This window comes from Schistocerca gregaria, chromosome X (assembly GCF_023897955.1).
Source record: "Schistocerca gregaria isolate iqSchGreg1 chromosome X, iqSchGreg1.2, whole genome shotgun sequence".
Lineage (NCBI taxonomy): Eukaryota > Metazoa > Arthropoda > Insecta > Orthoptera > Acrididae > Schistocerca > Schistocerca gregaria.
In genome coordinates, this window is record NC_064931.1 from 727504802 (window position 1) to 727519412 (window position 14611).

The 14611-nt window shown below is 43.2% G+C and overlaps 1 protein-coding gene across 1 annotated transcript in view; it reads left to right on the plus strand.

Moving 5' to 3' along the window:
* Positions 1-14611, plus strand: part of LOC126298972 (glutamate [NMDA] receptor subunit 1) — a 516838-nt gene that overhangs the window by 410169 nt on the left and 92058 nt on the right. The window contains exons 10-11 of the mRNA XM_049990592.1: positions 5122-5335; positions 11135-11260. Coding sequence (XP_049846549.1) covers positions 5122-5335; positions 11135-11260 — 340 coding nt within the window. The remainder of the gene's footprint in view (positions 1-5121; positions 5336-11134; positions 11261-14611) is intronic.

The window sequence follows — 14611 nt, forward strand, 5'->3', positions numbered from 1 at the left end:
TTCACTCCCGACGTCCATGGCGAGGTCCATCTTTACAACCACGACACCATACAGTGCGGTATAGATGGGCACAACAAGATGCCGAATGACCCGCTCAGGATAGGCATCACGTTCTCTTCATCAATGCGTGTAGCATATGCCTTCAACGAGACAATCATCAGAGACGTGTTTGGAGGCAACCCGGCCAAGACTCAGACACACTGTCCAGCGAGTGCCGCAAGGTGGAGGTTCCCTGCTGTTTTGGGGTGGCGTTATATGGGGCCGACGTACGCCGTAACGCCTGTACGATAAATGTATGTCATCCTCCGACCGATAGTTCAACCATATCGGCAGCGTGTTGATGAGTGAGGCATTCGTCTTCATGGACGACAATTCGAGCCTCCTTCGTGCACATCTTGTGAATGACTTCCTTCAGGATATCGACATCGCTCGACTATAGTCTGTGAGACGAGTGATTGGTACTGACATTTCCGGCGGGCAGACGGCGCTGTTGCCGAACGTGGCTCACAGCACGCGGCGCCCTGTCTGCTACACCCATTCTCTAGCAACAGAAATAAAAGCGAGACAAAATACAAGTCGTATTGGTACGCGTGAATTTATTTAAAGTTGATGCTTGAAATATATTAACTCGAAAACTGATAAGAGCTGTTTAGTACAAGTATCTAAGATGCTGAAACATAATAAACTTATTTGTTAAACTTCACAACTGAAATGAAAACTATTTTCGCAAGTTGTTGAACATTAGCAGTTTTGGTTTCCATTGTTAAGTATTAGCATTATTAATTTGTTCTACTACAAGCTACAGAATAATTGGTCAGTGTATTAAGAGTTATAATCTGAAGAAAGTACTCACAATATGATGATCTGGTTGTAGATCGATAGCAAACTCCCTCCTTACATTCCTGAATACGTTGTAGTTACTGTAATGGAAAAACAACACTCACATCACTGTCAGAATCTGATTTGACATTGTCTTCCTCAGCACTACTCGAACTATCACTGCTCTCTGCCAGATGTATAATTAAATTTTCGATGCATTCTTCCACAACCCCTTCGGTTTTGGCCGCCTCTCTGATGGCACTTCCAGTGCTGTTTACAATTTCAGCCCACGTCTCGCTTGTCACTTTATTGATAGCTGCTGGAAGGAGAGTTTCCACTTCAGAGATCGTGAATTTTTTATTGTTTGCAGCAATGTAATTTTGTATCTGCGTCCACACTCCTTCAATTGCATTGAAGTGACAGTGGTATGGAGGAAGCCGAACGATTTCATGCCCGTGCCTTTTAGCAATCTCGTCAATTACATATGTGTGAAATTGGGGTTTCTTTTGTGCCACAATTTCGAGCAGTTCCGCCTTCCTTAAATCTTCTCTGAAATCTACTTTTCGCCATTTCAACCACTGAATGATACAGTCTTTTTTGTTGCCAAGGTTGGTGCCTTATCGTGAACAACGGAATGATAAGGCGCATTGTCCATAACAATCACTGATGGACTTGTTAGATTCGTCATAAGCGATGTCTCGAACTATTCTTGAATTACTACACTGTTCATTTCTTCATGGTAATCTCCCGTCTTTTTTGACCGAAACATTTTCAAGCAGTTTGGCACAAAACCTTTCGATGTTCCTGCATGTAAGACAATAATACGCCCTCCTTTGCCGACAGGCACTGCCATTGTCCCCTAGGGCGTTCCATCATTCCAGCCTCTACGTAAAGAATGGCTGGCATTGACCCAAGTTTCATCTAACCACTCTATACTTTCGAATTCCACACCCATGATCCTGCGCAGAAATCTGCACCGCCATGCAACTACATCTGTCCTTTCCATTAATATTTTGCGTCCGTTAAACAGTGAATAGCTAAAGCCTATGTCTTTCAACACTGTACGCAATGAAAATTTGCTCCCTTTAAAAAGATCGTCTTTCTGAAGCGACACCAGTAATTTAGATAGAGTGGGATGTTCCCTTCTCTTATAATAGCTGTATATATGACGACGAATAGCGTCTTTCTGAAAATCGTCCAAAGCTGTCACCTGCTTATTTCTCGGGCGCTTCTTTCCTGGTGTGTGCAGCTTTGTTGTGCCACTCTCGTCACAATCTACACTATACTGTTCTTTCCCTATCTTTACAACAGTCTTCTTACTTATTTTCAATGCTGCTGCAGTTCTCTTCACAACCTGAACAACAGGAATTAAGGGCCCACCTTTGTCCTTTTCATTCTCAAAGTAATCCCTCACAGAGCACACGAATTCACGGGCCTGGGTGTGTAGCACACTTTTCTTCCTCCGTTTTACTTCTTGTGTTGGGCTGGTACTACCCGCCGCACTAGACATTGTTTACAACGAAACATAAACAAAGAAACACCAAAAACAACAAAAACGAAATAAACTGCGAATTCAACTTCAGACAAACGACGAACGACCGCACCGCCTGCACGCGAGACACTGGTAAGTTTCATAAGCGCGCGCGACCGGGTTTCAGAGCGGCAACGTGGCCCTTGCTACCCACTCAAAGTCAGGCCGTCATTGGCTGCCTGCCTGCGGTCGCTAGGCAACGGAAAGACGCTACCAAGCTGTCAATACCAAAGACTCGTCTCCCAGACTATAGAGTGGCCAGCATGTTCTCCAGACATGAACCCTATCGAGCATGCCCGGGATATATTGAAAAGGGCTGTTTATGGACTACGTGACCCACCAACCACTCTGAGGGATCTACGCCGAATCGCCGTTGAGGAATGAGACAATCTGGACCAACAGTGACTTCAATGAACTTGTGAATAATATGCTACGACGAATACAGGCATGCTTCAACGCAAGAGGACGTGCTGCTGGGTATTAGAGGTACCGGTGAGTACAGCAGTCTGGGCCACCATTTCTGAAGATCTCGCTGTATGGTGGTACAACATGCAAAGTGTGGTTTTCATGAGTAATAGAAAGGGCGGAAATGATGCTTATGTTGATCTCTGTTCTAATTTTCTGTACTGCTCCCGGAACTCTCGGAACTGAGGTGATGCAAAACTTTGTGTGTGTGTGTGTGTGTCTAACTTTCACCAAGGTCTGGATCAGTGCTTCAGTAATCTCTGTAGCTAGTTTTTTTGTGATTTCCATGTAACGACTTATTTCGATAAATTTTTATATTTCATGTTCGTTGTTGGAGAAGAAAGATTTGCCTGTCTGTGTTGCACACGAATTCGTTTGAAACACTGTGTGCTTTATAAGTGGTACATCAAAAAACTCTCAAAATAAGTTAGCTGGTTTTAGGTTCAGTTTGTCCTTTATTTCTGCAACCACACCGCTTTGTTCAATAAATAATGGCACTTGATCAACACTTGTTGCAGGGCTCCAGTTCATCGTGGCTGCTGATGGAAGAGCGAGTGGTACAGCATTGTTTTCACTTGTCTCATGACTTTCACTGTTATCCTCAGAATCATCGCTGCTGGACACACGACTATAAACAACACTAGAACTTGTACAATCTGTACGAATGTTGAGTCATTGTCATCATTTTCATCACCGTCAATACTCTTGTCACTAGAAGGAACTTCAACAAATAATATTCGGTAATATTCTCCCTCTGTTGTTCTTTTTTGGCGAGGCGTACTGGATGGGGAAGAAAATATACTGGATGGGGAAGAAGGGTGGTGGTAAGTGCCATCAACCACACAGAAATCCGTCTGTTAAGTATAGAAAATTCTATTCGAATAAAAAATAACATTACCTTTATATTTATGGAAGGCCAACACAAAAACTATTACTTACCAAAAACAGTCGTATAAAGAAGAGCTATAGAGAGAAATAGACGACACGTTCATGAACAACACCAACGATGATTGAAAAATCAGCATGTGTCGTAAATAAGCACCAAAGATACTGCACTGTGATTCGCCTGCCATCTAGTGAAATTTTAGTCGAGAATTAGATTATTAGTTGACAGAACGGCAGACTGAGAAAAATATGTGGTTATGCATAGTGACCACCGCCCTTTCAAAGCGTCCACATATTTAGTAAGTTACAATGATGCCGGCCCTTCGAAGAGTTGCAGGATAGCCAGTTTCACGATAAGCTCCACGACAAACTGCTTCACATTTGTCTTCATCCCATCACATTCCATCATTTCTCATCACCACGCTGCATCGACTTGATTCTATATGCATTCTTTAAGAGTGGATATCTAGCTATACGTCCTGTATGATTTGTAACTCCAAAAGAGTGCCATGCGATCTTGATGGTGAGTGCCAGTTTTCATTCGGTGTTCGTGGTGCAAGTTATTGGTTTTCTCGAACATTTCTTAAATACCGGCGATGTCCATTTTGTGGAGTGCACCTCCCGGACATTCATTTTCTGTCGCCCTCCTGAAACACATGATAGTTATTAGCAGCTAATATTTTTCCTGTCATAACTGTTAACACAACACTCTCAAACGAACCTTACTAAAGATTGAACTTGTGACCTCGCACTCAAGAGGTTCCTTGTTAGTCAGTAAAGAAATACACTACGTCCACAACCAGAACATGTGCATCCACTTTCTGAACTGAGTTAATTTAATTTCCACGTTATTTTCTTAAATTACGAGGGTCAAGTAGCGGGCTGATTCCATAATGTAAAGCACTGACGATCCCCAGCCACAAAAAATTTTCATGATACTTTTGTGCCTCTTGTGCGAGAGTTATATCAAAGTTCCTTGAAGCACCACAGCCAGCCTCTTAGCTTCGAACGTACCGATTTCTCGCAGCCGTTGTTGTAAACAGGCGAAGGTGTTATATAATGTCATAATTACAACAGGGGCTGCCGAAGACGCCCTTTTCTCAGCTTGTGTGTGTGCTCACCGCAAAGTGGGAGATCTGAAACTGATCCGATCTTCAATAATTGTTTATATGCAAGTGGCACATTTCTGGACGTAGGTCTCTTATAAGACTTCATCTACTTAAGTCCCTCCTAGAAGCCTTTAACAGGAATTCTGAATCATCCTCTATGATTAGAGTCAAACTCACAGTAAAATATACCTATTTTAAACCCTTTTAGCGCCATTTGAAAGACGATATTGATATGAGATAATAATTACTGTTGTCTGTGCAGTTCACGTTATCGTCGGGTAACAAAAAGAAAGATTTCTATTTATACTGCAGGAGCAGAATCGAATGAAGCTGAAAGTGAACGATAGCAACATACTGTGGCCAGGAGCGACCCATGCAAAACCAGAAGGCTTCATGATCCCTACTAACCTAAAAGTGCTTACCATAGAGGAGAAGCCTTTTGTGTACGTGCGAGAGCTTGTGCACGAAGGAGACACGTGTACACCGGAAGAAATACCTTGTCCGCATTTCAACTCTACAGAGGAAGGTAAGACTGAACATGCGTCAGCTAATCAAAAACTTACAGTTTCGCTAGCAGTCTTGCTGTTTGCTTGTTTTGGGTAAAAGGCGTGTAACAAGGCCACCTCAAGGAGATTAATGCCCAAAAATTTAAATAATTGTAAGAATGAACTACATTGTGACAATGCAAATTGTTAATACAATAACTTTACGATAAATACAGTAAATATGGGATTCATCAAGAAAAGAACAGTTGTCAATGCTTCTAAATTACCCCTATTTACTTGCTTATTTTGTTCTGATTTCTGTAGTGGCCCACAGCAAAAGCTCTAATACATTGAATGAAAAACATTTTCTTTCCATATACAATACAATTTAATTTTGCTGTAGCTTTCGCTACATTGTTCAGTGTTTTTGATAAATTTTGCATCCATTGTTGGTTCTTAAATTTACTATAATTCCTATTACAATAAATCAAAAATCTGGAATGATGAAATGAAATCACCTGAAGTTTCGATAACTGAATCACTAATCCATCAACCACAGTCTTCTTAAAACCTACAGAGCTTATTAAACTTGTAGAACGCGGCTCCCTATAGTTTAATTCCTGATGCCTTTTCATAAATATTATGTAGTTTTTTTTTCCCGTGCTGAAACTTTGTAATAATCTGTATCTTTATGCAAGGCTCTGGCAAGGTTATTTCTTGGTACACTCTACCTTTCTATTGAAACTTCAACAAATATTTTGTGCTCTAACACACATGGAATTTCTAATTTCATCCACTCTTCAGTCCATTCCTCATCGGTTCCTCCTGCTGATTTTTTCTAAAATCGACCCTGATAAAAGCTATATTAATATACAGGGGTTGGAGAAAAATATGGAAACACAGCGAGAAACACTTGCTTGAACATGAACGCAGACGTTAGCCGAAATAGCAGATTGCGCTACCGTATTTGAACATGAACGATATCTGTGCAACTGCCTCAATATGTTGCAAGTGGCAGTCGTGGTCAGAACTGCTGTGGCCGCCCACTTCATACATCGTAGCGCCTACTGCGTCGGCATCCCGCTTCACGTCCAACCAACACGGGATGCCTCCATCACAGGGCGTATATTCAGGGAAACATATGTCGTTTGTGTTGTCAAAACAAATACTTACCGGTGTTCACAACACAACACAACACGAACGGCCGCCACGGACCGCTACCCGATCGTGGAGCCTGCAAAACAGCTTCACCAGAGGTCGCAGCAACCCCAAGAACTACTTTGATACGCCAGGCACGTAATCCCAAATAGATCCGGCAGTTACATCCGCCATCGGGCTTTATAAGGCGGCGCACTGCCGGCAAAAGGCAGTTCGACACACCGGTTGGAAGGATACAGAGCTGCCGTTCCGGCAACCACGGCCAGACGCCTCTTCTAGCAGCCCGATCTCTCGTAGATCGACTTCGTATAGTCGACGAACCTCTTCACATTGTACGATTGCTCATTGTGCTTACTCCACATGAATAGTCGGGTCTTTCCTATTATTATTGGTTATTTTGTATTTGTGTCGATGCGCAATTGGGGTCGAGTCGTTCGTTCTTTTGGAGATTGTATTATTGTTTCGTTTTGGTGCGTCCAATAAATTGTTTTCGGACTTGTGTTTTACGCATTTCTATTCTGCTAGCGCAGGCGCTTCAAGAACAGTGTCCTGGATAGTTGTGAGTGCAAATTGTTGGTGCTCAAAGGCATCATGTCGAAGATTTATCGCACATACGGGGAAAGCGGAAAAACATCATCCACTAAGTCACAACGTGGACGAAAGTATGCGTTGAGTGATAGTGACAGGCGGTCATTGAAGAGTCTTGTGACAAAAAACAATGGGACGATAGCTGAAAGAGTCACTGCAAAACTGAATGTCGCTCTCGCGAACCCTTTCGGTTCCAAAACAACATGAAGGGAGCTCCATAAGTGGGGAACTGAAGGGCGTACTGGAATTCAAAAACCATCAATCAGTGATGCAAATGCCGATAACAGGAAACCGTGTTGTCGAAGCAATATAACCTGGACTATGGAGCAATTGAAGTTGGGTCTTGTTTCACATTGTTTCCAACTTCTGGCATAGTTCACCGTGAAACGTGACAGGGGTTCAGTGATGATTTTGGTAGCCATATCGCGCATTAGATATGCCCTATGGATACTCTGCAAGATCGCCTTATCCCAAAAATGTAACAATTTAGTCTCATTAGGTACCTCCCATGGTACAATGTCTGTTCCCCAAGTACTGTGGTATGAATGGGACAGTGCTCAAATGGTTTAAATCATACCTAACTGGAAGAGTGCAGAAAGTTGAAATAAGCAGTCCACATAATATGCAAAAAAACTGGTGATTTCTCAAACTGGGGAACAATCAAGAATGGGGTGCCGCAAGGTTTGGTCTTGGGTCCTCTGCTGTTCTTAATATATATTAATGACTTGCCATTCTATATTCACGAAGATGCAAAGCTGGTACTTTTTACCGATGATACAAGTATAGCCATCACACCCGACAGACAAGAATTAACTGGTGAAATTGTAAACGATGTTTTTCAGAAAATCATTAAGTGGTTCTCTGCAAATGGGCTCTCATTAAACTTTGACAAAACACAGTATATACAGTTCCATATAGTAAATGGAATGGCACCATTAATAAATATAGACTTCGATCAGAAATCTGTAGCTAAGGTAGAATATTCAAAATTTCTAGGTGTATGCATTGATGAGGGGTTGAACTGGAAAAAACACACTGAGGATCTACTGAAACGTTTGAGTCCAGCTACTTATGCTATTAGGATCATTGCAAATTTTGGCGATATACATCTGAGTAAATTAGCTTACCATGCCTATTTTCATTCTCTGCTTTCGTATGGCATCTTATTCTGCGGTAACTCATCATTGAGTAAAAGAGTGTTCATTGCACAAAAGCGTGTAATCAGAATAACTGCTGGAGCTCATCCAAGATCATCCTGCAGACACTTATTTAAAGAGCTAGAGATCTTCACTGTAGCCTCACAATATATATATTTACTTATGAAATTGGTTATTAACAATCCGAACGAATTCAAAAGTAATAGCAATGTACTTGGCTACAACACTAGGAGAAAGGATGATCTTCACTACTCAAGGTTAAATCTAACTTTGGCTCAGAAGGGGGTAAATTCTGCTGCCACGAAAGTCTTTGGTCACTTAACTAATAACATCAAAAGTCTAACAGATAGCCATACAGCGTTTAGAAGGAAATTAAAAGAATTTGTTAATGGCAACTCCTTCTACTCATTATATGATTTTTTTGATATAGTAAGTGGGTAATTTCCTCAACCCCCCCCCCCCCCCAAAAAAAGAAAAAAAGTTAAAAATATTAAGTGTCATGTAATATTTTGTGTAATGTAATGTCTTGTATAGACACCTTTTATAAACTTGTCACGTTCCACATCATTACGAAGTATCTTATTCATGATCTATGGAACAAGTACTAATCTAATCTAATCTAAGTGATGCTGCTGTGTTCCAAGAAGACAGGTCCTTTGTTCACACAGCTCTTATCGTCCAGGGCCAGTTTTATGAGCACGATCTCTCCAGACCACCACAGACACCAGATCTCAGTATTACTGCACCTTCGTTGTCTGCTTTGAAGAGAAGGGTGCGTATTCGCAATCCACTTCAACCATCGTTATCTGAACTTGCTACTATTTTGCGATAAGAGATCATACAGGTTCTGTAACGGTTGCGAGACGACTGGAAGCTGTTTTGAATGCCAATAGAGTTCCTGCACTGTATTAGACACGGTTATGAGTTATGTTATTCAGTGTTTCCATATTTTTGTCTAACCCCTGTAGATTCTACCTGAATCAATCGTGAGCCATACTACCCAACCGAGACTGTAAAGAAAAACTTTGAGTAGTCTCAAGACAAACTGAGACATTTGCTTAGAATTTTGACAATCTAGTTTACACTTAACTATCTTAGCTTTTCGTGTTACCTGACTCCATAGACTCACTCAAACATGTAAACTGAGATAACGAGTTGTAGGAACTAAAGCAAACACGTACAGCCTGCTCCACAACACTGAATACTGTCTATCTTTCGTACGAACAGATCTAATCCACCCTCATAATTGGCACTTCGTGCACAGCATTGTGACGTTCTACCGCCTCCTGTGAGATGCTAGAAATTCTCAGTGGGCTGTACTATCCAACCAGCTGTACCAACAGTTTCTACCCTATACATCTATTAACGTAAATGTGTGAGATCACTTACACATTCTTTCAATGTACGTAAATACGCTGATTAATTGAAACATTATCGCCACCGCCGACCATGCGATTAAATGCCTCTTGCTGGCTTTTCGGGTACGTAACGCGGTAAGAAACGTTTGTAAGCAGGGGAGATGTCAAGCAGAAATGATTCTTGGAATGATATAGGACGCAAATAGAGAAATCCAGACCCAGGTGACTCTGATAAAGGTCAGATTGTTATAGCCCGGTGCCTGGGAATGAACATTTCAGAAACGATAATACTGGTCAGGTGTTCAAATGCTACTGTCGTCGTGAGCATCTACGAAAAGTGGTTGAAGAACAATGAAACCACGAGTAGACGCAAGGTGCTGGACGTCCACTCTTAATCATACAACGTGGAGGTTGGAAGGTTACCCACTCTCTCAAGCGGGACACATATATCTATGGCAGATCTAACGACAGAGTACAATGCTGGTGCAGGAGCACACCATTCAGTACACATTGTAGAACATGGAGTTCTCCAGTAGACAACACGTCATTATCAAATACAGTTGCATCGGGACTGTAATCATAGAGATAGAACAGCGAATCAAAGGAAGCGTATCAACTGGCCTAATGACTCACGTTTCTTGCTAGAGGAAGTTGAAGATTGTCTGGACAAGCCATCATCCACAGGCGCAGGACGGTAGGGGCAGTATTACGGTACAGAGTTAATTCACCTGGACTTTCATGGTACATGTGGTAGTAACTGAATGTACCATGACAGCTGTAGACTGCTTGATTATCGCAGATCACCTGCATCTCTCCATGTCTTCCCTGTCTGTGATGGCATCTTCCAGTAGGATAACTATCCATGTCTCAAGGCCAGAATCGTGCTACAGTGTTTTGAGAAACTTGACAGTGGAGTCCCGTTGATATCTTGACCGCCAAATGCGTCTGATTTGAAACCGATCTAAAACATCTGGGACACTATCGGGCGTCAGCTCCTCGCCTACAAATTATTTTTTTTTTTTTTTTTTGTATTAGCACTCCGTCTTCAGGCCACAAGTGGCCTACCGGAACCATTCGACCGCTCTGTCATCCTTAGCGGAGGATGGGGATAGGAGGGGCGTGGGGTCAGCACACCGCTCTCCCGGCCGTTATGATGGTATTCTCTTGACCGAAGCCGCTACTATTCGATCGAGTAGCTCCTCAATTGGCATGACGAGACTCAATGCACTCCGAAAAATGACAACAGCGCATGGCGCCCTGGATGGTCATCCTTCCAAGTGCCGACCACGCCTGACAGCGCTTAACTTCGGTTATCTCCCGGGAAGCGGTGTATCCACTGCGGCAAGGCCGTTGCACTCGCCCACAAACCACCAGCAACCTATGCTACACAGAATCATTACTGTATCGCATTCCAAAGATGGATCAACACGTTATCAAGCAGGTGGTTGTAATGTTTTCGCTCATCAGTGTATTTCAGTACAATGACAAATTTATCGTAAATATTGATTACAGTAGCATGTAAAATTTGTCTTAAGCATTTTGATCAATTCTCTAATATGAAACATTCGTTTTATTTTAGTCTTCTGCTGTAAGGGATTCTGCATGGATCTCTTAAGGGAGCTAGCACGCAACATAAATTTTACATACAATCTGACATTGTCACCAGACGGCCAGTTTGGTAGTTACATCATCAAGAACAGCTCAGGTAATTCATCGACATACAAGAGTAAAAAATTTCTCAATCTTTCATTAACGAAGACGGGAAACAAATTCAGTTCAATTGTATTTATAATGTTTACTTTAAGCGTATCAGTAGCGTTATATGAATGTTGACTGTAGCATTTATAGCTTTGTTTTGCAATATGTGGAATTTGTCTGTCCCTGTATCCCAGCAGATGTTCACACAACTTTCCCGCCGAGTGGACGTCTGCATTTACATTCACAGCCATACTGTGAAACTACTGTAACGAGCGTGAGAGAGGTTATCTCTCATTAGGATTTCTTCCCATTCCACCCTCAAATGGAGTTTGAGAAGAATAAATTCTCAAATTTCGTTTGATATTGCATAAAATGGTATTTTTGTTGATTAGCATTGGTATGGTACTGAATCAAACACTTTTCGGAAGTCAAGAAATACTGTATCTGCCGGTCTTCTTCAATGTCTGGATTTCAAATTGTCATTTAAGAATAGCACGAGATGGGTTCTTCATGACCATCGTTATTGGAATCGAGGCTGAATGGCATGGAAAAGGTTATTCTGTTCAAGATACCTCATTCTGTTTGAGCACAGAATACGTTTTCAGATTCTACAACAGATCGACGTCAGTGATACTGGAATATGGCATGCACAAACCATAACTAGAGGCATTTTGTAGAACACCTAGACTTAGGCAGATAGTACCAGTTCTGGAACAATAATTGATGCCAGCCCCCTTCCCCCATGATTTCACTGATGACGTAATCGATTAATCCTCAGATTCCACCACCCCTCCAACATGACATCACACAGTTGTCAGATTTTCCTCACCCCCTATGTCATAGGCCAATTGCTCTCTGTATAAAATGGGCAGAAATTCAAAAATTCGTGGGAAATTCAAAGTTTGGTGCTAATGTCAAAATTGCTTAATTGTACTAGAGGGTTATCAACCTATTCCTGTTCCGTCACTGAGGAAGTGGGGCTGTTGTACTAAGAATAAATTGGTGAAAAAATTTTAAAAATCCAAGATCGAGTATTCTCATGTTGATGGTAGTAGGTCAACTGTGCTAAATATAAAATTTAATACGGCTACTGGCTGGCATAACTGTGGAAGTAAGTCACTTGTGCAAAGTGTAAAATCCAAGATGGCTGATCTGGGATACTGGTAACACCTTTATGAGAGCAGAATTCAAGATGCTATGACAAAGGGAAATAACCTGTCTGTTGTCCTAGTTAACATGTTTTCCCCGAGCTATTTCTCACTTAGACTATTTACAGAAATCGTATCACTTACAGAATTTCTAGATTTTCCCCTCTGATGTCAGCATTTAAACAGTTGTCACCCAAAGTCTTTAAGTTCGGTGTAAAATTCAAAATTGTCAACACATATGTCATAAAGCCCGTTACTATGGAAGTAGGGCTGTTCTCCTAAGTATCAAATGGTGGGATATCCAAGATTGGCTATTGTCATGTTGGTGTAAGTAAGTCACTTGAGTTAAATGTAGAACTCATGATGACCACTGGGGTTTCTCCCCCAGCATCACTCGCCTTATGCAAAGAACGCCCCCCCCCCCCCCCCCCCAGCAGGTCCAACAGTGTCCGTTAGACAAAAGGTGCCAGTCTTGGTAGGGCAGGGGGAATTAACCTGTCTTCTGCCCTACCTAACATGTTTTCCCCAAGCTATTAATCACTCAGGCTGCAAGGTTATCTATAAAAAGCAGATAACTTACAGAATTCCTGGGTTTTCCCTCCCACATCGCCGTTTAAATAGTTTTCATGCGAACTCAACGTTGGCCACAATTTCCACTGTGCTGCCATCTGTTGAACAGTGTACCAGGCAGTGCTGGGCCGATGCCGCCACCACCACTGCCACCGTCACCACCACCACCACGAGAGACTGGACCCCTGTATGACACTACATAGCACAAACTGCTGACAAAAACCTGGAACCTGAATGGCACAGAGAGCGTGATGTACTATTATAGAGATGCCACTTCTGCCTACAATTCCAGAGCAGCTGGCGCCCCATGATACAGTTAGGGATACAGTCAGATGCTAGTCTATGGCCCACTATGACAGTGCATCCTCAACAGAGCCAGAGCAGTCTACAAGACGACACAGCTTTCAGATGTATTCCAAAGGGTACACAATTTTACACCTAAACATACACGAATTTTATGACAGGACTGCGCCTTATTGTGGTAGAGGTAGGTGCTGTAACAGTTCTGACATTCCATAATTCGAGCAGCCTACATGACTCTCTGAAAACTGCTTCAACTGATATACACTCCTGGAAATTGAAATAAGAACACCGTGAATTCATTGTCCCAGGAAGGGGAAACTTTATTGACACATTCCTGGGGTCAGATACATCACATGATCACACTGACAGAACCACAGGCACATAGACACAGGCAACAGAGCATGCACAATGTCGGCACTAGTACAGTGTATATCCACCTTTCGCAGCAATGCAGGCTGCTATTCTCCCATGGAGACGATCGTAGAGATGCTGGATGTAGTCCTGTGGAACGGCTTGCCATGCCATTTCCACCTGGCACCTCAGTTGGACCAGCGTTCGTGCTGGACGTGCAGACCGCGTGAGACGACGCTTCATCCAGTCCCAAACATGCTCAATGGGGGACAGATCCGGAGATCTTGCTGGCCAGGGTAGTTGACTTACACCTTCTAGAGCACGTTGGGTGGCACGGGATACATGCGGACGTGCATTGTCCTGTTGGAACAGCAAGTTCCCTTGCCGGTCTAGGAATGGTAGAACGATGGGTTCGATGACGGTTTGGATGTACCGTGCACTATTCAGCGTCCCCTCGACGATCACCAGAGGTGTACGGCCAGTGTAGGAGATCGCTCCCCACACCACGATGCCGCGTGTTGGCCCTGTGTGCCTCGGTCGTATGCAGTCCTGATTGTGGCGCTCACCTGCACGGCGCCAAACACGCATACGACCATCATTGGCACCAAGGCAGAAGCGACTCTCATCGCTGAAGACGACACGTCTCCATTCGTCCCTCCATTCACGCCTGTCGCGACACCACTGGAGGCGGGCTGCACGATGTTGGGGCGTGAGCGGAAGACGGCCTAACGGTGTGCGGGACCATAGCCCAGTTTCATGGAGACGGTTGCGAATGGTCCTCGCCGATACCCCAGGAGCAACAGTGTCCCTAGTTTGCTGGGAAGTGGCGGTGCGGTCCCCTACGGCACTGCGTAGGATCCTACGGTCTTGGCGTGCATCCGTGTGTCGCTGCGGTCCGGTCCCAGGTCGACGGGCACCTGCACCTTCCGCCGACCACTGGCGACAACATCGATGTACTGTGGACACCTCACGCCCCACGTGTTGAG